The sequence below is a fragment of the Babylonia areolata genome, chromosome 13 (genome assembly GCF_041734735.1).
Source record: "Babylonia areolata isolate BAREFJ2019XMU chromosome 13, ASM4173473v1, whole genome shotgun sequence".
Lineage (NCBI taxonomy): Eukaryota > Metazoa > Mollusca > Gastropoda > Neogastropoda > Buccinidae > Babylonia > Babylonia areolata.
The window spans coordinates 23,508,587-23,534,841 of NC_134888.1; the positions used below are offsets into that span (position 1 = coordinate 23,508,587).

Sequence of the window (26,255 nt, forward strand, 5' to 3'; positions counted from 1 at the left end):
GGAAGTACCAGGCCATCTCTGTTGGCACACAAACTATTTCTCCTCTGCTCCATCCTTATTTTTCTTCTTTCGTCTTTTTTTTAAATACTGGATCCAAGACAAGGTTTAGAAGAATGTATATTTATGAACAGGACAGTAGATATGTCCTGTGTGTCCAAGAAAAGGAGCAGGGAAAGAATAGGGTGGAGGTGATGGCTGCAAAGACAGTGAAGAGGGAAAAGTATTATCAATTATCAGTTACTTCTACAGATGAAATCAATGTACACTTTATATCTGCAGATGAAATTCATCTACATTTTATGTCTATAAATGAATAAAAAGTTAATTTATTTACACTTTGTATGTAAATGATTAACATCAACAGGACATGAGCTGTGTAATCAGTGAATGTTGCATCTCTCTCAAAGTGCAATTCATAACGTGATGGCTCCTTATTTAGACTTTTTTTTTTTTAAACGTCAGTAGAAATGTGAAACGTCTGCTGGTGGAGGTGGCTTGTCAGAATCGGTTAGGCATTGTATTTCTGACCCAGTGTTCACTAATGATCAGGGTTCAAGGCCCTGTTTCAGCATGGTGTTTTGTCCTTGGGAAAAGGCACTTCACTCTGATTTTCCTCATTCCACCCAAGAATGGACACCTGTGTTTGGTTGGGGGAAGGTTAAAAACAGCTGAATGAGAGAATTGGGCCCTGTCTTACTATGCTGAGCCCTAGACACGGTGGATATGAATTCACTGAATGAGAGAATTGGGCCCTGTCTTACTATGCTGAGCCCTAGACACGGTGGATATGAATTCACTGCCCTAGTTGCAGTGAAAAGGCTGTTGGATGTTTAACGTGTAACTCAGTACTGCCAGTTTGCTCCTCTGATTTTCCCCACAGACAGCTCATTTGCATGGGAAAGAAATAAAATGGCCAAAAAACAAATGTTCAAAGTTATTAACTGAAAATTACTGATCAGTAACATAATGAGTAAGCTGGGAACAAAATATAAAACTTGCTCCCTTTTTATGCTGTCATCCAATGAGATGATGAAAGTATCCATATTTTTTGTTCAAAATTTGCACACACTGACAACTTGTAAACGAATCCAGGAAAGCACAAAGAATGTGAAACAGATCAAATTCCGAATGTCATATTGCCCAGATAGGGCCGCTTCATCTAATTCTGTTGTCTGCCTTGTGACTAAGAAGAAATTGGGTCAGAAGCCATTGTTGACATGCACTGTTCATGTGAACCAGTCACCGCAAAAATTACTCAACTGCTCACGAGCTCAGCAACACATTCTGCATTTACTGGTTGCAGTGGATAGTGGAAAGGTCAGTAAAGATGATTTTAGCATATAACATCATTATACAAAAGTAGGTGCCACTCCAAAAATCCAAAACTTTCTAATGCCCTGATCAGGCTCCTTCGTCCGAAACAGTTGCAAACAGTAGGGCCTCGATCGGGGCCCATCGTCCGAAGTGAGTTAAGAATGCAGTGCATGAATGTACTGATTTCCTTTCTCTGTGCTGGGTATGTACCCCAGGTGATCCCGGGTCCAAGGGAGAGTCTGGTCTACCTGGCTTACCTGGCCTGTCTGGGCCCAAGGGACTCCCCGGCCTTGATGGTCTACCTGGAGAGCCGGGTCTGCCTGGGCTGGATGGTCGTCCCGGGGAACCTGGTGCACCTGGTCAGGACGGCCTGCCTGGGCTGCCAGGTGAGACTGACCTGTCGGGTGTGGGGGATGGATGTAGGTGTGCGTATGTGTGTGTGTGTGTGTATGTAAACATGTGTGATTGTGTGTGTGTGTGTGTGTGTGTGTTGTATACATGTGTTATTGTGTATGTATGTGTGTGGGGGTGTGTAGGACTTTCTTCCATTTTTCTCTCTGTATCTTCTTACTTTTCTCTCTTTTTCTCTGATTGTCACTGTGTTCTCTTTCTGTCTCTCACTCTCTGACTCTTTGTCCCTCTGTCTCTGTCTCTCTCTGTCTCTGTCTGTTGGTCTGTCTGTCTGTCTGTCTCTCTCTGTTCTGTCTTCTCTTTCTGTTTCTGATTTTTTTCTCTGTATGTCTTTTTTTTCTCTCTTTTTTCTTCTTTCGATCTGAGTGAAAATGGTGTTCCCAAGCCTAAGGTTTTATAACAAAGTCTTCTCTTTTATGCTCTTCTCTTTTCTTCTTCTGTTCTTGTGTTCTGCTCTGTTCTATTGGGCATGAAGGGAAACACTGAAATGAATGGGTTCTTATATTTTATTCTGTTGTTATATTCCATTACATTATATCCTTTTCTCTTTTGTTCTGTTCCAGTCTCTACTATTCTGTTCTGTTCTGTTATATTCCCTTTTGTTCTGTTCCAGTCTCTGCTATTCTGTTCTGTTATTTTCCCTTTTGTTCTGTTGCAGTCTCTGCTATTCTGTTCTGTTCTGTTCCAGTATCTGCTATTCTGTTCTGTTCTATTCTCTTTTGTTCTGTTCCAGTCTCTGCTATTCTTTTCTGTTCTGTTATATTCTCTGTTGTTCTGTTCCAGTCTCTGCTATTCTGTTCTGTTCTATTCTCTTTTGTTCTGTTCCAGTCTCTGCTATTCTGTTCTGTTATTTTCCCTTTTGTTCTGTTGCAGTCTCTGCTATTCTGTTCTGTTCTATTCTCTTTTGTTCTGTTCCAGTCTCTGCTATTCTTTTCTGTTCTGTTATATTCTCTTTTGTTCTGTTGCAGTCTCTGCTATTCTGTTTTGTTCTGTTATATCCCCTTTTGTTCTGTTGCAGTCTCTGCTATTCTGTTCTGTTCTGTTACATTCTCTTTTGTTCTGTTGCAGTCTCTGCTATTCTGTTCTGTTCTGTTATATTCCCTTTTGTTCTGTTGCAGTCTCTGCTATTCTGTTCTGTTCTGTTACATTCTCTTTTGTTCTGTTGCAGTCTCTGCTATTCTGTTCTGTTCTGTTATACACATCCAAAGAAAAAAATGTTTGAATGATTCTAAAGACAATAACATGTTCTTTTCTGTTCTTCTCGGGCATAAAGGGAAATGTTTGAATGAGTTTAATGACAGTCAAGCATTCTGTTCAGTTATGTTCTGTTCTGTTCTACTCAGTCATAAAGGGAAATGTCTGAATGATTTTTATGACAATAAAGTGTTTTTTGCTGTTCTGCATGGGTACAGAGGGAGATGTTTGAATTGATTTAATGACAGGAAAGCATTCTGCTCTATTCTGTTCTGTTTAGTTCTACTCAGTCAAAAAGGGAGATCTTCAAAGGATTTTAATGACACAAAAGTGTTGTGGTTCGTTCTGTTCTGTTGTCGTCTGTTCTATAATGTTCTGTATTGGTCAAACATGAAGGGAGGCATTGGAGTGATGAGTTGCTTCTATTCTATTCTGCTCTGTTCTTTTCTGTTCTGTTCTGTTCCATTCCACTCTTGTCTTGTCCCACCCTGTCCTGTTCTCATCTACTCAACTCTGTACCACTCCATTCTTAAACTTTTGAAGGTTTTTAACTTTTTGAGTGAAAAGCTTGAAGCAGTGACTGGTTTTTATTCTCCTTTTTTTTTTTTTTTTCTTTTTTTTTTACCCTTTACGTGATATAGATGCTAATGTGGTGATGGGCTTGAGATGGCCTTAGTGGTCGGCGAGGCTCTTAAGCACCATGATTTGATTTCTTCTTCTTCTTCTTCTTCGTTCATGGGCGGCAACTCCCACATTCACTCATATATACATGAGTGGGCTTTTACTTGTATGACCGTTTTTACCCTGCCATGTAGGCAGCCATATTCTATTTTCAGGGGTATGATTTGATTTGATTTGATTTGACCATTCCATTCTGCTAATTTCAGGCATGAAGGGTGAAGTTGGCGTGATTGGTTTCCCTGGAGAGTCCGGAAAAGATGGACAGCCCGGGTTGCCAGGGCTGCCAGGTTCCAAGGGGCTGAAAGGACAGCGAGGGTTCCCTGGGGAACCCGGCCTGCCAGGGCTCCGAGGTCAGTGCTTGTTTAGGTGTTTTCGGGTTTTTGTTGGTGTTGTGGTGATGTAGTTGTTATTGTAATACTTGCTGTGTGCCCAGCGCTCTGCTTATACCACAGAGTGACATAAGTTTACAGTTTGGCCAGCAGCAAAATGTGGTGTGTGTGTGTGCGTGTGTGTGAAAGTTTTGATAGTAATTATTCTTCATCTCTTGACTCTTCAAAATGACTGATTTGATGTCTCAAAACAGGAAAAGGTGTTCTTGAGAATAAGGATTATGTGTGTGTGTGTGTGTGCATGTGTGTGTGTGTGCATGCATATGTATGTGTGTGCGTGCACTCTCATTTGTGTATTTTGTGTGTACACATTTGTGTGTGTGTGTGTGCGCGCATGCGCGAACACTTGTGTGTGTGTATTGTGCCTACACATTTACTTGCGCATGCACGCTCAAAGTGTTTATACTGTTTGTCCACATACATTAATCAATCTATTTATCTGTTTCTTCATTTATTTATCTATTGACCTACATCGGTGTTCTCCAGGCCCGAAGGGAGAGGATGGGTTGCCAGGACTGCCTGGTCAGGACGGAGAAAACGGTCAGCCCGGCCTGCCTGGTCTGCCTGGAGCCAAGGGAGACAGTGGTCTGCCTGGACTGCCTGGAGAACCAGGACAACCTGGTATGTGTATGTGGAGGGGTGATGGGGGGCCAGGGGGAGGTGGAGGTGTGTGTGTGTGGGTGGAGGGGGAGGAGGGTGTTTGTACATGTGGGTGTAATAATAAGAATAATAATAATAATAATGGTATTTATATAACGCTGAATCTTGTGCAGAGACAAATCAAAGCGCTTTCGCACCAGTCATTCACATGCATGCATAACTCTAAAACTAGAGAAACTGAAGACAAGGAAGAGGCAGGGAAGGGAGGCTATTTTGGGAAGAGGTGGGTTTTAAGGCCAGACTTGAAAGTCTTGAAAGTGTGGGTGAAGGGAGAGGAGGGTGTTTGTACGTGTGGGTGTAGGTGAAGGGAGAGGAGGGTGTTTGTGTGTGTGTGTGTGTGAAGGGGATGAGGGAGGAAAGAGTGGGCAGAGGAGGGGAAAAAAGATGATGGGAGAGCAGGTTTTTATTTGGGGGCTGAAGGGTGTGTGTGTCTGTGGATGGTCTGTGTGTGTTATTTTGTGTGTGTATGAAGAAGTGATGAGGGAGGAAAGAGAGTGGATGGGGTGCGGGGGAACAATGATGGAGGGAGAGCAGCTTGTTACATGGGGGTGTGATGGAGGGGTGAGGGTCAAAGTGATGATGGTTGGAAAGGTGATCAAGTGCAAGTTTCTTGGGCACAGTAAATGGGGGGGGGGGGGGGGGGTTAATTTTGTATACGTTTCTTTGTGTGAATGCAAGATACGGAGAAGGAACAGGAAGTGTATGATGTGTGTCGAACGCCTTGAAAAAAAGTTTAACAAATATGTATGTATTCATGCACTTGATGAAAATAAGCACATTTTAAATGTAAATACATCTACAAGAAGGACATCAAAAGTGATTGTATGTTTTGATTATATAAAAAAAAAAAAACAACCTGTGCCATCCTTCTCTTTCCTTTTTGACTCACTTGATCTCATAAAAACTGAGGGCACCATTTGGGTCATAGGTCCACAACACAACTCTATTCTGGGGTGTTCTGTTAAGCCAGGACTACATGTCCAAGGTTCATCTTTTTCCAATCTCCTTCAGTCTGCCAGCTTTTCTTCTCCTTTAAGGGTCCTTCCCCCACCCACTCTGCCTATCTCCCAGTGCTTGTGTTGGATTTTGCATGGAGGTTTGCTCAGGACATGGCTGATCCAGCCCCATTTTTTTTATTCCCTTGCTGATGGGGTCTGGTTTGCTCTTTCCCACTAGCTGGCATTTGAGTTCATTTTTAGCCATCCAATGCCCACCTTGTTCATGAAAGAGTATATCAATACTCAGCTTGGTTAGCCTCTCAGGTCCACACAGACACCTGACAGTGTGCTGAATAATAATCTCACTAAAGATGAGAAAAGCTAAATATTTGAGTTACAAAAGTTAAAAAAGTGTTTCATTTTGCATGATTACTGACATTCTCAGATGTTGTTCTGTGGCCATCATAATATGTTAGTGTATCACTAAATCCTACACATCTTATTCTAAATCAGATTTCTAGATTCATTCTTGACGACTACCCCCCCTCCCTCCCCCCAACAGGAGCTGATGGACTGCCTGGCTTTAACGGACCAAAGGGAGACACAGGGGTTGGTGAGCCAGGTCTGCCAGGCCTCCCCGGTGAGCCAGGAAGAGACGGGGAACCGGGACGACCTGGCCTGCCTGGACTTGTTGGTGAAAAGGGTGCGGTTGGCTTCCCTGGAGGACAAGGTCTGAAGGTAAGCTGTGAGTCACGGGCTGACTGGGACACATGTGTGCTGCTGTGTGAATGTCAGTGTTAGCATTGTGATGGAACCACCATCACTGTGACGGGGCCACATGTCTGCTGCTGTGTGAATGTTAGCATTGTGATGGAACCACCATCATTGTGAACCACTGTCATTGTGAACCACTATCATTGTGATCCTCCATCATTGTGACTGGGGCACATGTTTGCTGCTATGTGAATGTTAATGGTAGCATTGCAGTGGAACCACCATTGTTGTGAATAATTTCACCAAGAGGATGATAATGATATTAATAATAAAGTGCCTTACCCTGCGGTTCTGATGGCATTATGCAATACTTATGGCAGGAATAAGGCATAGGAGTATGAAAAATACTAAGGATAAAGAGAAGGAATTATGTCAGATAAGAATGGATGGTTTTACAAGTATTACATGTAGAAATGTCAACACAGAGTGAAACAATGATTTGGAAGACAAATACACAGATCACAGGGTTTAGTGTGGTACTCATAAACAGCAACTGTTGATATGTTTCCTCTCTTGGCCAGAAACACTGTTTCCTGCTACATTCTGTAGAACTGTCAGCTGAGTGATGTGCATACTACATGAATCTCCCAAGACATTTATCATCATTTTCATTATCATCGTTTCCTTGCTCATCATCATCCTCATATCCGTGGTCATCAACACAAAAGTGGTGATCATCAATGTGTGTGTTACAGGGAGAACCTGGTCTGCCTGGCAGTCCCGGATTGCCTGGTCTGGATGGTTTGCCTGGCATGAAAGGTGAGCTTTACACCTGTGCTGCATACAACACCATACATTTTGTACAGGTGGGTGGAGTGCTCACTCAGTCTGGCTCTGTGACTAAGCAATTATGTCATCAGTAGGGGGCTTAGTAGGTGGTGCCTTGGGTATGGTGAATTAGAACAGGCACTGCTCAACACCACTAAAGTGACTCAGCAGCAGTGCAGGGTCACCTCTGGTGTGTGGCCATCTGGCAACCAAACATCAATAGTTCCCTGTGGACTGCTGGCACTGAGACTGCGGCAGATGAACCCAAGTGTGGCTGCATGGGTGGGACTCGAAGTAAGCAGCAAGAGAGTAATGCCATTGAAATGATGCAGATGATGGGCAGCTGAGTTTTCCTAACAAATTGAGAATGTTCCTAAAAGGAGTTTAGAGAAGTTGGCATCTCTGCTGTTCATGTCATGGGTAAACAGAAACATGAAATTTTCACAAACTTTTCTGTAACTAGTCTGCAACATGAGCCAAGATACTGGGTTGAGTCTAAGCGGTACATTGTTTGCACGTTTCTTGTAATGATTCTTTTACTACCTTTTCTGTACAAATGCCACAGCTGACACACGATGACTCTGTGACATGAGCCTGTCACCAATTAATCACATCCATGCCACACAGGGTTTTGACATTCCTCCTCAAGATGATTGCTGTACCTGTGTGCAGGTAATAATGGCCTCCCTGGTCTACCTGGCCTCTCTGGTGATAAGGGAGATTCGGGTCTGCCTGGACTGGATGGACTACCTGGCTTGAAGGGAGACACTGGATTCCCAGGTCGTGACGGTCTGCCTGGCTTGCCTGGACTCAAGGGTGACTCCGGCCTGCCTGGTCGTGATGGAGAAGCCTGTAGGTGGAGGACATTGTGTCCATCTGTAGGGTGGTGTGTGTGCTTAGTGGGTGTTGTTGTGGTGGGTGTGGAAGATAAAGTATGTGCTTAAAATGTGTGTGTGGTGTGATTGGGCTTAAAGAGGTGATTTTCAGAGTAACAATGCATACAGCTAAGGTGGGGGCAGCAATTGTAGAAGTGTTTGCAAGCATGGTGTGTGTGTTTGTGTGCAAGTGTTTTTCACCAGTTGTTTGACAATCTCTTTTTTTGCCTCTTGTGTTTATTTGTGTGTGTGTTTATGAGTTCTTCTGAATATCTTGTCCTTTGTCTCTTGGTTGTTTGTACCTGTGTACATTTGCTCCACATTCATACATGGAGGCATGCTTGTTTGAGGGTGTGTGCTTGTGCGAGTGTATGTGACTTGTGTGGTTTGTTTTGTGGGGACCAGCGAGATCTGTGTTGCAGTGAGTGGGGTTAGCTACGAGGAAAACCTAATTATATAATCATACATGTACATACAAAAAACAGTGCAAATATTTACCAGGAATATATAGATAAAATTCATCTCTTGCTTTTACTTGCGTTTTCCCCATGACCAGTGTGCCACACACAGACTGACAATGCACGTACTGTTGACAGGCACACCAGGTGCCAAGGGTGAACCAGGGTTGCCAGGGCAACCAGGACTGTCTGGTTTGCCTGGAGCCAAGGGAGACAGTGGCTTGCCAGGTCTGCCAGGCTTGCCAGGTGAGTGAATGTTTTAGTCTTTGTCGCCATGTCTCTTTTTTTTTTTTTTTTTTTTTTTTTGCATTCTCACAGATCAGATTTGTCACTGTGTTATGAATGAATGATATGGATATTTATATAGCACCTATCTTCAGTTGGAAACCAAGCTCTAAGCTCTTTATACAAACACGGGGTCGTTTGCACAACAGGCTGTCCACCTGGGTAGGACTGACAGCTGCTATTGCCTGCTCATCATTTGTTTCCCGTGTCATTCAATCAGATTTCAGGTACACACACATACACATTCAGACAGACATGTAATATTTTACATGTATGACCGTTTTGTTTATTTATCCTGCCATGTAGGCAGCCATACTTCATTTTCAGGGGTGTGCATGCTGGGTATGTTTTTGTTTCCATAACCCACCAAACGTTGACATGGATTGCAGGATCTTTCTTTTGCAAATTTTATCTTCTGCATGATTACACACGAAGGGGGTTCAGGCACAAGCAGGTGTGCACATATGTTTACCTGGGAGATCAGAAAAACTCCATCCTTTACCCACCAGGCGCTGTTACCGAGATTTAAACCAGGACCCTTGGATTGAAAGTCCAATGCTTTAACCACTCAGTTATTGAAAATGCTTTGCTGTGTTATTGCCCTCCATGAACAGGGTTGTTTTTCTTTTCCTTTAGACGTTTGCTCACTTCTTGCTGTATCAGAAACAGGGATCCTTGTAACACATGGAGCACTGTGACAATAAAAGCTTTGACAGTGCTTGTTCCATGTCAGGAGGTAGTCTGAGGCATAAGACTTCTGATCCAGTGTTCACCAGTGGTCAGGGTTCGAGGCCCTGTTTTGGCTGGGTGTTGTGTCCTTTGGAAGGGTGATTTCTTCTGATTTTCCTCACTCCACCCAGGAGTGAATGGGTACCTGGCTGGTTGGGGAAATTTGAAATGGCAGGAGTGGATTTGGCTTCTCTGTGTCAACCTGGTGTGAGGACAGCTGATGGGTTTACTGTTTGGCAACTTTTTGTTCTTGGCTAAAGATCTTCAGACTAAGCCAGTCAGCACATTTCCTTTCCTGTAACGCCAAGTCCTGGATGATGTTTCATTTTCTTCTTGTGGGGGACAAGGGGTTGCTTCCGCTTGACTGTGGTGAGGATGCTCCAGTTTTGAATGTTTTTTCCTGAAGTGAGGGCATGCAGAACAAAATATATGTCCAAACACACAGTACAAAAATATTGGTCAAGTTTGTGAATGTGTTTGTGTGTGTGTGTGTGTGTGTTGGTGAATGCGTGCACGCCTGTTTGTGTGTGTGTGTTAACAGGAGGGAAGGGTGAGTCAGGATTACCAGGACTGGACGGCTTGCCAGGTAACCCTGGACCAAAAGGAAATCCTGGTGAGTGGAAAGATTATGTACATTTTTGTCATGAATGCAAGTATTATGATTATGCACTTGGAAATGATTACTGTGCATTTGAGTGTATTTGAACGTCATGTATGTATTTCTATAACCTATTTGTTATCTTTTGAATATTTTGATTCCATTTCTCTTTGCTCTGAGGACTGGATGTAAAAAAGCATATGCATGCTTATTCCACTTCCCTCATTAAAATAAGTTTGTTCTCTCACTCTCTCTCTCTCCTCTCTCTCTCTCTCTCCCCCCCCCCCTCTCTCTCTCTCTCTCTCTCTCAGATCTTTTTTCTTTATGTATAAACAATTTAGCAATAGAAGTAATTAATAATGGTAGACATGGTGCTAGTTTTCACTTGATGTTTTTGAACTTTTTATTCTTTTGTTAGCTTACGACATTATTTTTTATTTCAGAGACAGTAATAGGCTTACAGATACAATTGAACAGTTTACAGCATGCAGCTACATCTCTGCAATTAAAAGTAAATATGTCTAAAAGCAACATTATAGTATTTCAGAAAGGTGGATATCTGAGTATGAGAGAACACTGATTTTACGATGGTGTTACAGTGCCTGTTGTTAATGTCTGTAAGTATTTAGAGTTCTTTTCTCAACATGTTAAAGTTTTACTGCTGCTTGCAAGGAACTTGCAAGTAAAGCAAAAAGTGCTTTGATTTGTGTAATGAAAAAATTATATATGTTAAATAACAATTCATTCATTTTATTCATGAAGGTTTTTGACTGCCAAATACAGCCAATAGTACAATATGGATCTGAGTTATGGGGGCAATATAATGCTGTTTGTCATTGTGAATCAGTCCATCTTTTTACTTTAAAGAATTTTTTTAGGGGTAGATATGCGAACGCCGAATGATCTTGTGCATGGGGAAACAAATCGTTATACAACATCTGTATAAACTCTGGTGTGAACTGTATTCCCTACTGGCTGAAACTGCTGCAAATGGACGATACTAGAATACCATATATGACTTAGATAGTAAGGGAAAGACAAACTGGGTAATGCATCTGTGTTTGTTTGAATATGGATTTGGCTTTGTATGGATGGAACAGGGTGTTGGAAGTATTAAGAGTTTCATATTTGTTTTCCACCAAAGGCTAATCGACTGTAGATGGCAAACATGGCATAATCACATTCATACCAGTGATAGATGTGATATGTATAGAACATTCTGCAGTGCTCCTGATTTAAAACCTTATCTGCTGTTAGACATAAACAGGCATTTGAAATGTATAACAAGATTTAGATTAGGGATATCAGATTTGACAGTGCATTGTTATAGATACAAAACTGTTATTGCAAATGATTTGATATGTCCTTTTTGAAACCCAAGAAAATGAGGTACATCTTGTCCTCTACTACCTAGTTCTAAGAAATATACGTCAAATGTTTATAAAACAGAAATACTATACACATCCCTCTCTGTTTAAATTAACTTTCTTAATGCCATCTAGTAATGTCAATGATGTTCATAATTTTTCCATGTTTTTATGTTGGGCATTTAAACTCAGAGAAATTGCTATTTCCTAAAATGCTACTTCGTTGAATGAAATTTATGTTTTGTTATCTATATTTATGATTGGTTTGCTTATCTTATTTCATGGGTTGTATTATGTTCATGTGAACCCCTTCACTTGGGGCTGAGGCCTAATGTGAATAAACCGTTCCAAATTTTCTCTCTCTCTCTCTCTCTCTCTCTCTCTCTGTGACTTAGCATTGAAGAATATTTTTATCAAACTTTCATCAGTTTGGGGTATATATTTGGGTATCTATAACTGAGAGCTTGTGACTGAGAAAAATCCACAGGCCTTGCAGATATAATGATGATAATGATAATGATGAAGAACATTTTCAAAACACATATTTCCAGACAGGACCTGCTCAAAGCATTTTGCAAAATGACTGCACATGTATGTTGACTGATTTCTGGGTGAATGAGAAACTGGTGGCTTGAGGGTGCAGGAGGTTTTTTTTGTTTTTTTTTGTTGTGTTAGTCCTTTCAGCAACTTTTTTTCCTCAAAGCCTGACTAGGCACATTGGGTTATGCTGCTTGGTCAGGTATCTGCTCAGCAGATGTGGTGTTGTGTATATGGATTAGTCTGAGCGCACTGGTGCCTTATTGAGAAACTCAACTTTCAGTACTGCAAGAATTACAGCTCATATAACTTTTCTGCCTGGGAGGTTTAAAAATGATTTTCAAATGATAGGAAAATTAAAAGACTGACAATTCACATGAATCACTAACATATTGTTGCACTTGTCATTGTTTACAGTGCTCCTTCTAAACATAGTTATCAGGATCAAACAAACTGTATACATCTTGGAACAGTTTGTGTAATACTTGGCAATAAGTGAATTATGACTTTCTAGTGATGGTCTTAAACCAAACTTGCACCATTATCTTCTTCTTCGTTCATTGGCTGCAACTCCCACATTCACTTGTGTATACACGAATGGGCTTTTACGTGTATGACTGTTTTTGTTGTAGTTGTGTTAATCCTTTCCACCATGTAGGCAGCCATTCTCTGTTTTTGGGGGTGCACCAATATAAAAAGAGCTTGTAAAAGCTCATTTAGCACCTAACTTTGTCAGTAAGTCACCTAGAAGTTAATCAAGAGTTATAACGATAATAATAGTAATAATAATAATAATAATCATAATGATAGTGTTTATATAGCACTGAATCATGTGGAGAGACAAATCAAAGCACTTTCACACCAGTCATTCACACACGTGCATAACTCGAAAACTAAAGAAACTGAAGACAAGGAAGAGGCAGAGGAGGGTCCCGTCTCAAATTGTTCACAATTATTTGAAAGATTTTTTTTCTTTTCTTTTTTTTTTCTAAACAGTTTAATGAATTATGGTTTGATGACTGAGTACTGCTTATGTGTATGCACAAAAATAGGCATGATGATGCCTGAGCAGTGTTTGGGGCCTGGGGCGGAATAAGTTTATATGTGCTATCTTCTCCCATGCTTTGCTGAATTTTTACACATTTAAATCTGGGGGTGTTTTTTTTTTTTTTCTCCAGGTCCTGGGGGCCCCCAGGGTCCTCCCGGTCTGCCAGGTCTTCCCAGTGTGGGTCCGAAGGGTGAACCTGGGCGTGACGGCGGTCCTGGAAGGGATGGAGGGTTCGGGCCTAAGGGAGAGCCTGGTACACTTTTGTTGACTGTTTTCTGTCATTGTTTTGTTTGTCTAAAAACTTGTATAGCTGTGTCTGTCGTTCAGACCTGAGGAAAAAATCTGTTTTGTTTGATGTTGACTGTTCACTCTCATTATGTACATTGGTACACTTTTGTTGACTGTTTTCTGTCATTGTCATGTTTATCTGAACTGGTATTGCTGTGTCTATCATTCAGACCTGAGGAAAAACCTGGTTCATTAGTGTTGACTTTTGCTCACTGTCATTACCTTGTTTGTATACATATCATTCTATCATTTGTCTTTCAGTTTTGGCTGCTTTTAGTGTATGTTTAGAAAGAACTAAGAGTGTTGATTCTGTATTAGAATTTTAGGAGGTAAATATGTGTGAATGGTATGTGTATTTGTTTTGCATAACTTGGTAATGTGTGTGTTTATAGATGAGTCTTTATTGTATAATAAACAGGAGCAGTTGGCAAATGTTTGTATTTGATTTTGTGTTAGTATTTCTTTTGTCCATTTACAAGTATAACTGTAATGAATGATGAATGTATAAGTGGACATACAGATGGATGGACTTGTAGTAATAAACTTTTACAGGGTATAAGTGGCCAGCTTAAATCTGATGAAAAACTGTAGAGTATAAATAGAAAAAAATGTACTTATTTACTGTAAATGTTTATGGATATATATAGTCATAGTACACTGTTAAACAGATTTTCCTTTTTATTTGCAAATGAGGTTCCTTTTATGTTAAAAAGCAAAGAAAGGGGAAGGTGGCAGAATGGTTGAGACGCTTATTTGCCAGTACAGGCACACACTCAAGGCCTAAGTGCTTTTGATTATACTGCTGGCATCTGCTTAGCAGATGTGGTTTTGTGCATATGTATTTGTCAAAACGCAGTGATGACACCTTGAGAAATTTAAAACTAAAACTAAGAAGCAAAAACTGTACAAGTGCATATTCTGAGTTACCTAAGCATTACTTATTCTACCTTTATTATGTAATTGTATTGTGCAGATGTTCATGTTGCCTGATGTTACCAAGTGTCAGTGTGTTAAACTGGCTAGGTAAGCATATGACGGTACTTTTGTGATGAAGTAACCACATGGTGTCAGTATGCAGTTTACCTGATGTTTCCACCTGACCATGTGTGGGCAGGTTTACCTGGCTTGGATGGGCTGCCAGGTATGAAGGGAGAACCCTGCACTGACTCCGGCGTAGGACCTCGAGGGTTCAAGGGTGAACCTGGATTCCCTGGTGCTCCTGGTCAGTGTGTTTTCTTTCTTCTGTTGCTTCTGTCAGTCTGTCCTGTGTCACAGGGTTATTAGCAGGTGGTGACAATATTTCTTTTCCTTGTGTGAAATTCTTTAGATATTGTTTTGTTGTTTTTTTCCCAGAGAACATTTCTGTTATTGTATCACATTACCTTTGTGTGTGTGTGTGTGTGTGTGTGTGTGCGTGCCCATGATGTGTACTCAAACAAATGTCATCATACAACCCAGCATCTGAAACACTTTGAAAGAAAGTGACAAATGAACCTTAGAAGAAACAACCACCCCTGTGTTCCACAAGACAAAGACTGAAGAAGAAGGAAAAAAAAAGATTCCATTCAGACACAGAGGAAAGTACACAAAGTCCCTGATGGAACCTCCAGGGGAAGGGAAAAGATGGGACATCCTAGGCACACCTGGCAATGCCGTCTCCTGTTGCACCTGATACCAGTGGATTCTCTTTGAGGGGTGGTTGTAAAGAGAAGGACCCAGGGACTTCAGAAGTGGAGGAACCTGTGTTCCACAAGCAGTGAATGAGGCTGAAGAAAAAGTATAAGTTTCCATTTATTATTAGTATTAGTATTTATCAACTAGATAAGAATAACTTCATTATCTCATAAATAGAAATTATGCCAGGTGCAGCAAAACAGACGTGAACAATTTATCAACAACAAAAAAGCATTGACTTAAAAATATCCATTTTTTTTTATCATACATCACATGCATATAAGCATTGCACATATTCATTTTACATTGTGTTTAATATAATATGATAAAACAGTTTGATAGACACAAACATTAACATAGCTGTTAACTGTCACCCACCTGGTTATCATTTTCACAGTTTGCTTACCCAGCTCCTGCCCAGTACGTGAAAGAAAATGACAGTGTGTATTTTGGCCATACACAGGTGAAGACGGCGTACCCGGTCTACCTGGTAACGATGGCTTACCTGGCCTGCCTGGCCTGAAGGGAGACACAGGTGATCCTGGCTTGAGCGGTGAACCAGGACGTGATGGTCTGCCAGGTTTGCCCGGAATGAAAGGTAGGCACAGGTTTGGTTGGACTCCGTGTCTTTTTTTTTTCCTCTTGTGTGTGTGTGTGTGTGTGTACTTGTGTTTGTGTGTGACTGTGTATGTATGTATGTTTGCGTATGTGTATTTGTGATTGTGTTCTTGAATATGTGTGAAACAATCATCATGATAATAATGATAATGATAATAGATATTTCTACTGTGCTGAATATCTCTCAATGAAGGGAACTCTTAGCCCATCACAGTGTATTTGTGGGATGTGAAACTTGTACATTGTGAATATTTCTGAAACTGCAGAAACCAACAGTACCACCCATAAAAGATCTGCCCAGATTTCCTTTGGTAAATGACAGTGCAAAAGTCACAATAAGTGCAGCAACATTTTTTCCCCTTTTGTTGTGGCAGTGTATTTGATAACCGCCATGGTTTTTTTGTGTAAATTGCTTGATTTTAGTTCAGCATGAGGGGTGAAGGGAGGGATTATTGGAATGAAGGTGTGTTTATAATAATGTATTTATATAGCGCTGAATCTTGTGCAGAGACAAATCAAAGCACTTTCGCACCAGTCATTCACACGCATGCATAACTCTAAAATTGTAGAAACTAAAGACAAGGAAGGGCAGGCAAGGGAGGCTATTTTGGGAAGAGGTGGGTTTTAAGGCCAGACTTGAAAGAGCTGAGTGTGGAGACTTGACGAAGCGAAAGAGGAAGTTCATTCCAGTCGCAAGGTCCAGAGACAGAGAAAGAATGGCGGCCAACAGTCAAGTGTTTGAATCTGGGTATGCGTAAACAGAGTGGATCCGAGGCCGATCGTAGTGAGCGAGATGGAGTGTAGAGGTGAAGGCAGCCGCAGAGATAGGAAGGGGCAGTTTTGTGAATGCATCTATAACATAGAGTGCTGATCTTGTACTTTATTCGGTGTGTGACAGGGAGCCAGTGGAGATGTTACAAAAGAGGAGTGATGTGCTCAGATCTTTTCTTTCTGAGGACGAGTTGGGCAGCAGAGTTTTGTATGCACTGAAGGGACTGAATGGATGAAGCAGGCAAACCAGACAATAGAGAGTTACAGTACTCAAGGCGAGAGAGAATGAGAGAAACGACAAGTCTAGATGTTGCGTCAGTGGACAGATATTTCCCAGGTTGTGTTTTATAACTCAGTCAGCCCTGCTCACAAGCATTGCTCTGGCTTCGAAATTTGTTGTTTCAAAACAGTTTTCATGTTCCTTTATATGCATTAACTGAAAATAAAGGGAACTAACTTCTACAGTATTTCTGGATGTGTCCACACGTACCTTGGGGGAAAACCAGTAAATTTTCTGTGTTTTTTCCGTATCAATATGTCATGGAAGCCTTCCGAGGCTGTAAACTCCCCCAGGCTGAAAGGGATAACAATTCACATTCTTCCATTATATACTGGTGGTAGGCATGTGTTATCAGCACACTGTCAGTACAGAGATATAAGGACCAAAATCAATCGCATTGACAATAGCTTCTTCTTTTTTTCTTTTCTTTTTTTTATTTTTATTTTAAATAATTATTATTCATTTATTTATTTATTTATTTATTTATGTACGCTTATAGTTGACTTCATCACGTTTTTGCGCATTATATATATTATTAGTAGTGGTAGTAGTTTTTTTTAATGTATTTATCTATTATTTATTCACCCCCTTTTTTTTTTCTTTTTTTTCTCAAGGCCTAAGCGCGTTGGGTTACGCTGCTGGTCAGGCATCTGCTTGGCAGATATAGTGTAGCGTATATGGATTTGTCCAAACGCAGTGACGCCTCCTTGAGCTACTGAAACTGAAACTGAATCTTCCCTAAAGCAGTCAGTCCCCTGTCTCTCGAACCACCCCAAAGTGTATGAAAGAGAATTGTGCAATCAGCAGCCATCTAAATGTAGGTGTAGTTATCAGCCCTGTCTGTGTGTAATTTGCAATGTTTGGTGTACATACAAGTGAGCAAACACATTGATATGCTGTGTGTAGGTGTGGGTGTGTGCACAAGCACTTACATACGTGTGCATGTGTGTCTAAAATCCTGCTGTGCTTATGCTTATATATGATTTCTGATTCATGTTTAGTACCTTTTATGTACTAAGCCCCCCTCCCCAGTATTCCTTGTGACATTCTTTTCTATTATGTTCTATTATGTTCTATTATATTCCATTCTGTTCTGTTATATTCTGTTCTGTTCTTTTCTACTCCATATTATTCTTTTCTGTTCTATTCTGTTCCACCTCTTCTTCACAGGACTGCCTGGCCTGCCCGGCTCACCTGGCCGAGACGGTCCCCCCGGGGAGCCTGGTTTACCTGGGCTGACCGGACCCTCAGGTCTGAAGGGTGACCGCGGTGACGATGGCCTGCCAGGTCTTTCAGGTGACCCAGGTACGTGGAGACGATGTCCACAGTGAGGGCAGCTTCAGGGCTTGTGTCACACACACTCCTCACAGTTTCACCTGTTGTGAAGAGACCTGTTCTCTGGGCTGTCTGCTCACAGGTCCCAGTTTTGGCTGTTTTTACTTGGATGTGCTTGCAGGGGTGACACAACTGATACATTATTGACAAAGCATGTGTTAGTTACTCATTGTGTTTTACACACGAGTGTTGTTGACAGTTCTTCTGTGCTTTCCACACTGATGACTCTTCACTGAGTTAAAAGAAAAGATGAAGAAGACTTACGTTTATAAGGTTAACGCAATATTCTGAGTCAGTTTTAAAGATGATTCTAACAAGGTTTGCACTTGTGAATGCATTCCAAGAAATGAGTGGGGTAACATGGTCACATTATTGATACAGCACGCATTAGTTACTCATTGTATTTGACGCACAAGTGTCTTTGACGCAGTTCATTCTTTAGTTGTTTTCATATTTAGCATGTTCTTTTCTTCATCTGTTTGTAATTCTCCATTTCCCCAAAAAGGGGTGAAAGGAAATGAAATGTAGAGTGGGGATAACGCTCTGTGTGTGTGTGTGTGTGTGTGTGTGTGTGCGCACGCGCGTATGTACAGGTCAGAAGGGTGAACCTGGCCCCAGGGGCCCCACCCCTGTCATCGACTATACCCAGTTGCCCAAGGGAGACAAGGGCGAGCCTGGACCTCGAGGTCTCAGTGGACTGCCTGGACTCTCCGGCGAAAAGGGATATCCTGGCCTTGATGGTCTGTGCTTCTGTGTACTATACAATACAATACAATACAATGCAATACAATACAATACAATACAATACAATACAATACAAGATTTCAGCGGACTGCCTGGACTCCCCAGCGAAAAGGGATATCCTGGCCGAGATGGTCTGTGCTTCAGTGTACTATACAATACAGTACAATACAATACAATACATTATCCTGGCCGAGATGGTCTGTGCTTCAGTGTACTATACAATACAATACAATACAATACAATACAATACAATACAATACAAGTTTTCTGTGGACTGCCTGGACTCGCTGGCGAAAAGGGATATCCTGGCTGAGATGGTCTGTGCTTCTGTGTACTATACAATACAGTACAGTACAATACAATACAATACAATACATTACAGTACAATACAATGCAAGTTTCAACGGACTGCCTGGACTCACCAGCGAAAAGGGATATCCTGGCCAAGATGGTCTGTGCTTCTGTGTACTGTACAGTACAGTACAGTACAGTACAATACTATACAATATAATACAATATGATAGAAGGTTTCAGTGGACTGCCTGGCGAAAAGGGATGCCCTGGCCAAGATGGTCTGTGCTTCAATGTACTGTACAATACAGTACAGTACAATACAATACAATTCAATACAATACTATACAGTACTGTGGTGTAGTCTACCTTACAATACATCATTATTCATCCAACTAGAAATTGATCATGCATCCACAGGCTCATCACTTTCAACTTACTATCTCTCAGCCCACGCTTAAGTCCAACATGCACAAAAACATGGCAAAAATTGGACAAAAAAGGTCAAAAAGCAAACCACAGGCTGATTGCACACAAGAAAGTAATAAACAGAGCAGTTTAATTTATCATGCAATTAAAAAAAAAAAAAAAAAAAGAGTTGGGTTATGTTGAGGGTTTTTGTGTTTTTTTCTTATTTTTCTTTTGAACTTTTAAGGTACAATTAGACATAAGTCAAATTACCTGCAGCTCCCATACATAGTAGCTAACACAGTGTGCCTGTGTGGGCAGGTCTTCCGGGGCGCGACGGCAACAAGGGAGAGTCGGGTCTGCCCGGATTGCCAGGGATGGACGGCCCCCCTGGGGTACCGGGTCTGGATGGTTTGCCTGGTGTGGACGGCGCTCCAGGTGAGTGCACACACACAGTTCCTGTTTCAGTTTCAAGGTAACAGTGTGTGAAAGACAGACCGCGCACGCACCCCTCTTCACAGATCATGCCCACCCTCGAGTTGATGTAAGGTTCATTTTTGTGATTTGTAGGGGCTCCTGTTCATCCATCATTTGCATGCTGATGGGATTATCAGTGATTTTTTTTTTTAAACAGTCCTTTTTTCATGAGCAGTGTAGACTTCACCTTTGTACATTTTATACCACCCTTAAATTTTATGTTATGAAAGCATATTCTTTTTTTCTTTTTCTTTTTTTTTTCTTTTTTTAATCTGATACTGCAAAGAAAGTATCATAGAGGTTAGAGCTTTGAAACTATGTGCTGTGCTTAAGTTTCTCAACAATCATGTGTTCAAAGTTCATGAGACTGTGTTTTTGTCAGCATTTTTCATTATTTTGTTGATAACCTGTGCAAAAGCACAGTATATAGAGGAACATATGTTCACAAAACGCCTTGTTATGAGTGAGTTATCCATGGTGGGAAGCTTTTCAGTAGTAACCCAGATTCCCAGTGTATCTTTAACCTTAATGGTCAGGTAATCCAGATTCCCAGTGTAACTTTAACCATGATGGCCAGGTAATCCAGATTCCCTTTGTTTCATTAACCCTGCTGACCAGGTAATCCAGATTCCCTGTGTATCTTTAACCCTGATGGCCAGATAATCCAGATTCCATGTGTATCTTTAACCCTGATGGCCAGATAATCCAGATTCCATGTGTATCTTTAACCCTGATGGCCAGATTCCCAGTGTAACTTTAACGCTGATGGCCAGGTAATCCAGATTCCATGTGTATCTTTAACCCTGATGGCCAGGTGATCCAGATTCCATGTGTATCTTTAACCCTGATGGCCAGGTAATCCAGATTCCCTGTATGCCTTTAACTCTAATGGCCAGGTAATCCAGACTCCCTGTATATTTTTAACCCTGGTCGTCAGGTGATCCAGATTCCCAGTGTAACTTTAACGCTGATGGCCAGGTAATCCAGATTCCCTTTGTGCCGCTAACCCTGCTGACCAGGTAATCCAGATTCCCTGTGTATCTTTAACCCTAATGGCCAGATAATCCAGATTCCATGTGTATCTTAAACCCTGATGGCCAGGTAATCCAGATTCTCTGTGTATCTTAAACCCTGATGGCCAGGTAATCCAGATTCTATTTGTATCTTTAACCCTGATGGCCAGGTGATCCAGATTCCCTTTGTGTCGTCAACCCTGATTGCCAGGTAATCCATACTCCATGTGTATCGTCAACCCTGATACCAGGTAATCCAGATTCCCTGTATATCTTTAATCCTTATGGCCAGGTAATCCAGATTCCCTTTGTGTCGTTAACCCTGATGGCCAGGTAATCCAGATTCCCTTTGTGTCATCAACCCTGGTGGCCAAGTGATGTGGAGACACTAAACATCTGGTTGCAGGTAACCCTGGCCCCAAAGGAGACCCAGGACCCAGCGGCCTGCCTGGCCCCACCCCTCCCTCTGGCTACCTGCTGGTTCGTCACAGTCAGTCCACGGAGATCCCCACCTGTCCCCTGGGCCAGGTGAAACTGTGGGACGGCTACAGTCTGCTGTACATTGAGGGCAATGAAAAGTCACACCACCAGGACTTGGGTGAGTCCTGCTCTTGGCAGGTGGTCTTTTTCTTGATAGTGGTGGTGGTGGTGGTGGTGGTGGTTGTGTGTGTGCCTCTTTGTGAGTGTTTGGGCTTTCTTTCTTCATTTTCTTGTGTGCGTGTGTGTGTGTGTCAAGTTATGTAGATTTGAGTGTGTTTGTATGTAAGTGTAATGACTGGTGAGCTTGTTAATTTTTTTTTACTTTGAATACTTTGTTGATGTAACCAGAAAACACCAACAAACTTTCAGAACAGTTCCTAGCAATATTACACTCACAAAATCCTGGAATTGAGAAACAATTAAAAGATAAGCATCCTTACACACACACACACACACACACACACACATGCAGGCACACACATCCATGCACACACACACATACACACACACACACACACACGTACATGCACACACACACACACACACACACATACACACACATACATTTGCATGTTCCATAGACAACAAAACAACAGCAACAACAAGAGAGACGGTGAACAACATCTAAATGCACACGCACCGTTTCTGCATGTCTCCCCAACACAGGTTGGGCCGGGTCATGCCTGCCTCGCTTCAGCACCATGCCGTTCTTGTTCTGCAACATGAACAATGTGTGCAACTACGCCAGCCGCAACGACCGGTCCTACTGGCTGTCGACCAACGCCCCCATTCCCATGATGCCAGTGGGTGAGCGGGACATCGTGCCATACATCTCCCGCTGCGTGGTGTGTGACGTGCCTGCCAACGTGATCGCCGTGCACAGCCAGACCCTCCAGCTGCCCCCCTGTCCCCGGGGGTGGAAGAGCTTGTGGATCGGTTACAGCTTTGCCATGGTGGGTTTCTTCTGCCTGCTTTCTTTCTTTTTCTTCTTTCTTTTGCACAGTTAGTAATGCCCTTTTACTCCATTTTCCTAACTCCACCCATGTGTGATATGGTTGGGGAAGGTTACAACTGTGGAAGGAGAGGATTGGGCCCCACCTTCCAAGATCAAGGTTAATATGAATTTACTGCCTTGATGGCAGCACAAGGCATAACTTATTAACACAGGTAGCACAGATAGGTATGAATCATTTTTGTGGTTGCTGTGTGTGTGTGTGTGTGTGTGTGTGTATTTACAGCCTGCCAGTCATCCCACTGCCCTGATGAATCATCAACAGGTGATCATTGGGCATGTTAAAAACTGGTGGGATGGCTGGCAGACAGTGTGCTCTTATTTTGTTGATATCATCAATCAGCCTGGCTCTGCCAGATAGATTGATAGATAGGTCTAGAGAGATAGATACATAGATATGGTAGTCATTCATCAGAAAACCCACTCATAGATCCAAGAAGGAAAGAATAAACTCATAAAAAAAACTCAGACTGTAGCAGCTATTTCAGTGACGGAATTAGACTATAAAAAAACAACAACAACAAAACCACAAACAGAAAAAGAGGAAAGAACAGAGCTCAAAGGAGGAACAACAAACAGTATATTGCATTTTTTTACTGACAGCACAGAAGGTCTGTGCAGAGCTGTCGTCTCCTTGACCCTGGCTGTACATGACACTGTATGTTTGCAGCACACGGCAGCAGGCCCCGGTGGAGGCGGTCAGTCTCTGTCTAGCCCTGGGTCCTGCCTGGAGGATTTCCGTGCCACCCCCTTCATCGAATGCAACGGGGCTCGTGGAACGTGCCACTACTTTGCCAACAAGTACAGCTTCTGGCTGACCACTATAGAGAACAATGAACAGTTCATCACACCCCGCTCACAAACACTCAAGGCTGGCAATTTAAGAACACGAGTCAGTCGGTGCCAAGTTTGTATGAAGGATGTGTGATAGGTCTGTCTATTGCAGTAGGTCTTCTTCTCTCAAATAACCTTGACATTTTTTTACGCATTTGTTAAAGCCTGCGCCACGTTTGTCAACTTTGTGTATCTTTCATATACACTATGCCAGTCCAGTATTACTGATCGCTTTCAACTTTCTATATAAAAGAAAACAACATATTTTATGATGTACATTTATTTTATAAAGTGTGTTTCACAACTGCCTAGTGCCAAATTTTTGGCAAGAAAGACATTAAGGGATAAAAAGTACCAGGTGCTGTATAATGTTGCATGAAGACTGTACTGTCTTGTGCCATTATCAATTCACATGCCACTTGTGTGTTCATGTAATGATCAGTTCTCAGCGGTTTATTTATGCAGATTCTCTGTTGAATAAAGTACTCTGTGTGAGATAATTTTTGAAGTGTCATTTTTTACAAGTGTACATTTTGATTGTCATCCAATTCTGAGGACATCTGGGGTATTTCAGAATCTCCTAACCTCAGTGCTATCATGCACTCACCTTGAACAGAGTCTGAATCTAAAGGGTAGTCATCATGCCACAGATATCTTTTGTTATAAAAAAAAAAGAAAAGAAAGAAAGAAAAACATGTAAAAAGTAGTATTTGAAGGTAATTTATAAATGGACATATTAATTTCATATTTTCTGAATAAAAAAGAATCATTTTCATATCAGCTTAAGCTATATATATTTTTTTAATTTCCTTTTTTTCAGGTGTCTGTTCTTTTTTTCTTTTTTTTTGTGTGTGTGTGTTTTCCTGAAGTCTATTAGTGAGTTTGAATGTGAGCTGACTGAAAGTTCGCTTGAATCTGAATCTGTTACATGTGTATAGAAGCTTTCTTTCTGCGTGTAAATGTGATGTATAAAAACTTTGCGTGTAATCTTTATAGATGGAGTTCGTGTTCATACGTAAACTACACATGGTATACCTACCTGCCTGGCAAGCCATAATGTGCCTTACTGGAAACTGATTTCATTGGTGCTATTGACTGTTTATTTTGTACTAATGTCTACTACTGTTGGTTTTGTTTGTTTGTTGTTTGGTTTTTTTTTGTTTTTTTAACATAGTTTGTTCTGCTCAATTGAGGACTTGATACTCTCAAGCTTCTCTGAACATGTATGCAAGGGGTTATCAGTGCATACTTGAAAGGACTTTGGAGTACTGTAATTTGAACTGGAATGTTTTTGTGTTCTGGCAAATCTGCACGTACCATACAGTGTCTTACGTGTTTCTGGAAAAGGACATGTCCTATTCACATTTTGTCACCTGGGGATACAGAATCTTGATGTAAGCTCCTTCGTTCCAGCTGGGGAAAGGAGCCAGTTCTATGCATCTGTAGAGGCAAAGCGATATTTATATATCCGCTGCAGTGATTACAATGTGAGTTGGAGCGTTGGCTGTCACACAAAGACAAGCTGTGATCTATTTGATTCACTGCCATTTTTGTTGGTGTTGTTTTCTTTCTGTTATTGCTATTATGTGTCCTGTCTATGCTTTGAGTGTGTACACTGGTAATGCTGTGTTAGGTTTGTGCAATGTTTGGGTTTTGTTTCTACATAGTATTGCCTAGAGCACTGTTTAAGCTGCACATTAAAAGGTTATTAGACTTTTTTTATAAATATGTATTTCAGTAGTTTTTGTTTCGTCTGTTGAGTTGTCTGGTAAGGCCTGTGTTGCTGTTTGTACATTTTGTTGTGTATGTGACTCTGTGTATGCAGTATAAAGGCACCGTCCACTGCATGTCATGCTGGTAAGTGTCAAGCCGTACATTGTGTAACCTTCTTCACTTAGATAGTAGCCAAGTGTAATCAACAGATTTTATTCTAGTCTACAGTCATTAACAAGATGCTGAGAATATTTCATCTTTCCAACAACAAAAAAACCCAAACAAACAAGATATTTGTCCATCAAAATTAAGTTTTTCATTCAAAATTCTAACTGTGCCTATGCACTGATGAACGGAAATAAAGTTGCAAGCCTCAGAATGAGCTTTGTATGAGGTTCATAATTTCTATGCTTTTCAGACATAAAGATTCCAAACATTACTACAAACAACATTTACGGTCACATGTAATTTTGTGTTTTGGAGCCATCCCTGAAATTATTAGTTTGTTTATGTTACAACTAACACATTTTGTGCCTTAGAATTTTCATTTCACTTCATTTCTTTATTACATTTTGTTCAAGAATGTATATTAAAATTGAAAAAAATCATGACTGCTTTTTTTTTTTTTTTCCCCCCCTTTTGATTTTTGGCATGGCTTACTATAACTCTTCCAGTAGTTGTTGGAATATGTTCAGCCCTGTAATGGAAGCCTACTTGTACAAAAAAAAAGTGGACAGAGCAAAAAATCCACAAATAAACTTGGAAAAAGCAGTTGTAAGTTTTGTGCATTTATCAAAGGACAGTAGTTAGGTAAACCCTTATTTGTTTCCCTTTCTCCTTTAAATTACTGGAAAATAGTCACAACGCCTATTCTTGGTGAACTTTAACATCATACAAGGTCGGACAAATAAAGTTTGTTTTCCTAACCCAGAGGAACTGTGTGTGTGAAATATTCAGAAAGTACCGACAAGGACCCACACATGAAAAATAAAAGCATCACAGGTGTTAAATGAACGCTGTTACTTGGCTTCTGTCTTCTCCATCAGTTTCACAAACATTTCCTGTATTTGTGGTCACAGTTCCCACAGGGCTTTTTTTACAGCTTGGTTAACTCACTCAGTACGGCCAGTCCTCTCTTCTCCTCTACACAGACCCCTTGGATGTCCAGTGGGTGTCTGAATGACCCAACCTTTAGCTTCCGTCGTCAGAATTGTGGTATTCTTTGTCAACATTCACCTCTTCAGTATAAGAGCCTTCCGCTTGCAATATTTTGATGATGGTAATTGGGGTG

At 41.3% G+C, this 26,255-nt stretch overlaps 1 protein-coding gene across 1 annotated transcript in view; it reads left to right on the plus strand.

Annotated features, from left to right (window-relative positions):
* Positions 1-25,896, plus strand: part of LOC143289157 (uncharacterized) — a 112,378-nt gene extending 86,482 nt beyond the window's left edge. The window contains exons 26-42 of the mRNA XM_076598058.1: positions 1,530-1,700; positions 3,807-3,950; positions 4,476-4,610; positions 6,150-6,325; positions 7,057-7,120; positions 7,802-7,981; positions 8,601-8,708; positions 10,018-10,089; positions 13,157-13,279; positions 14,429-14,536; positions 15,452-15,586; positions 17,828-17,962; positions 18,586-18,732; positions 19,757-19,873; positions 21,332-21,523; positions 22,072-22,358; positions 23,088-25,896. Coding sequence (XP_076454173.1) covers positions 1,530-1,700; positions 3,807-3,950; positions 4,476-4,610; positions 6,150-6,325; positions 7,057-7,120; positions 7,802-7,981; positions 8,601-8,708; positions 10,018-10,089; positions 13,157-13,279; positions 14,429-14,536; positions 15,452-15,586; positions 17,828-17,962; positions 18,586-18,732; positions 19,757-19,873; positions 21,332-21,523; positions 22,072-22,358; positions 23,088-23,345 — 2,552 coding nt within the window. The 3' untranslated portion in view covers positions 23,346-25,896. The remainder of the gene's footprint in view (positions 1-1,529; positions 1,701-3,806; positions 3,951-4,475; positions 4,611-6,149; positions 6,326-7,056; positions 7,121-7,801; positions 7,982-8,600; positions 8,709-10,017; positions 10,090-13,156; positions 13,280-14,428; positions 14,537-15,451; positions 15,587-17,827; positions 17,963-18,585; positions 18,733-19,756; positions 19,874-21,331; positions 21,524-22,071; positions 22,359-23,087) is intronic.
* The last annotated feature ends 359 nt before the right edge of the window (positions 25,897-26,255 follow it).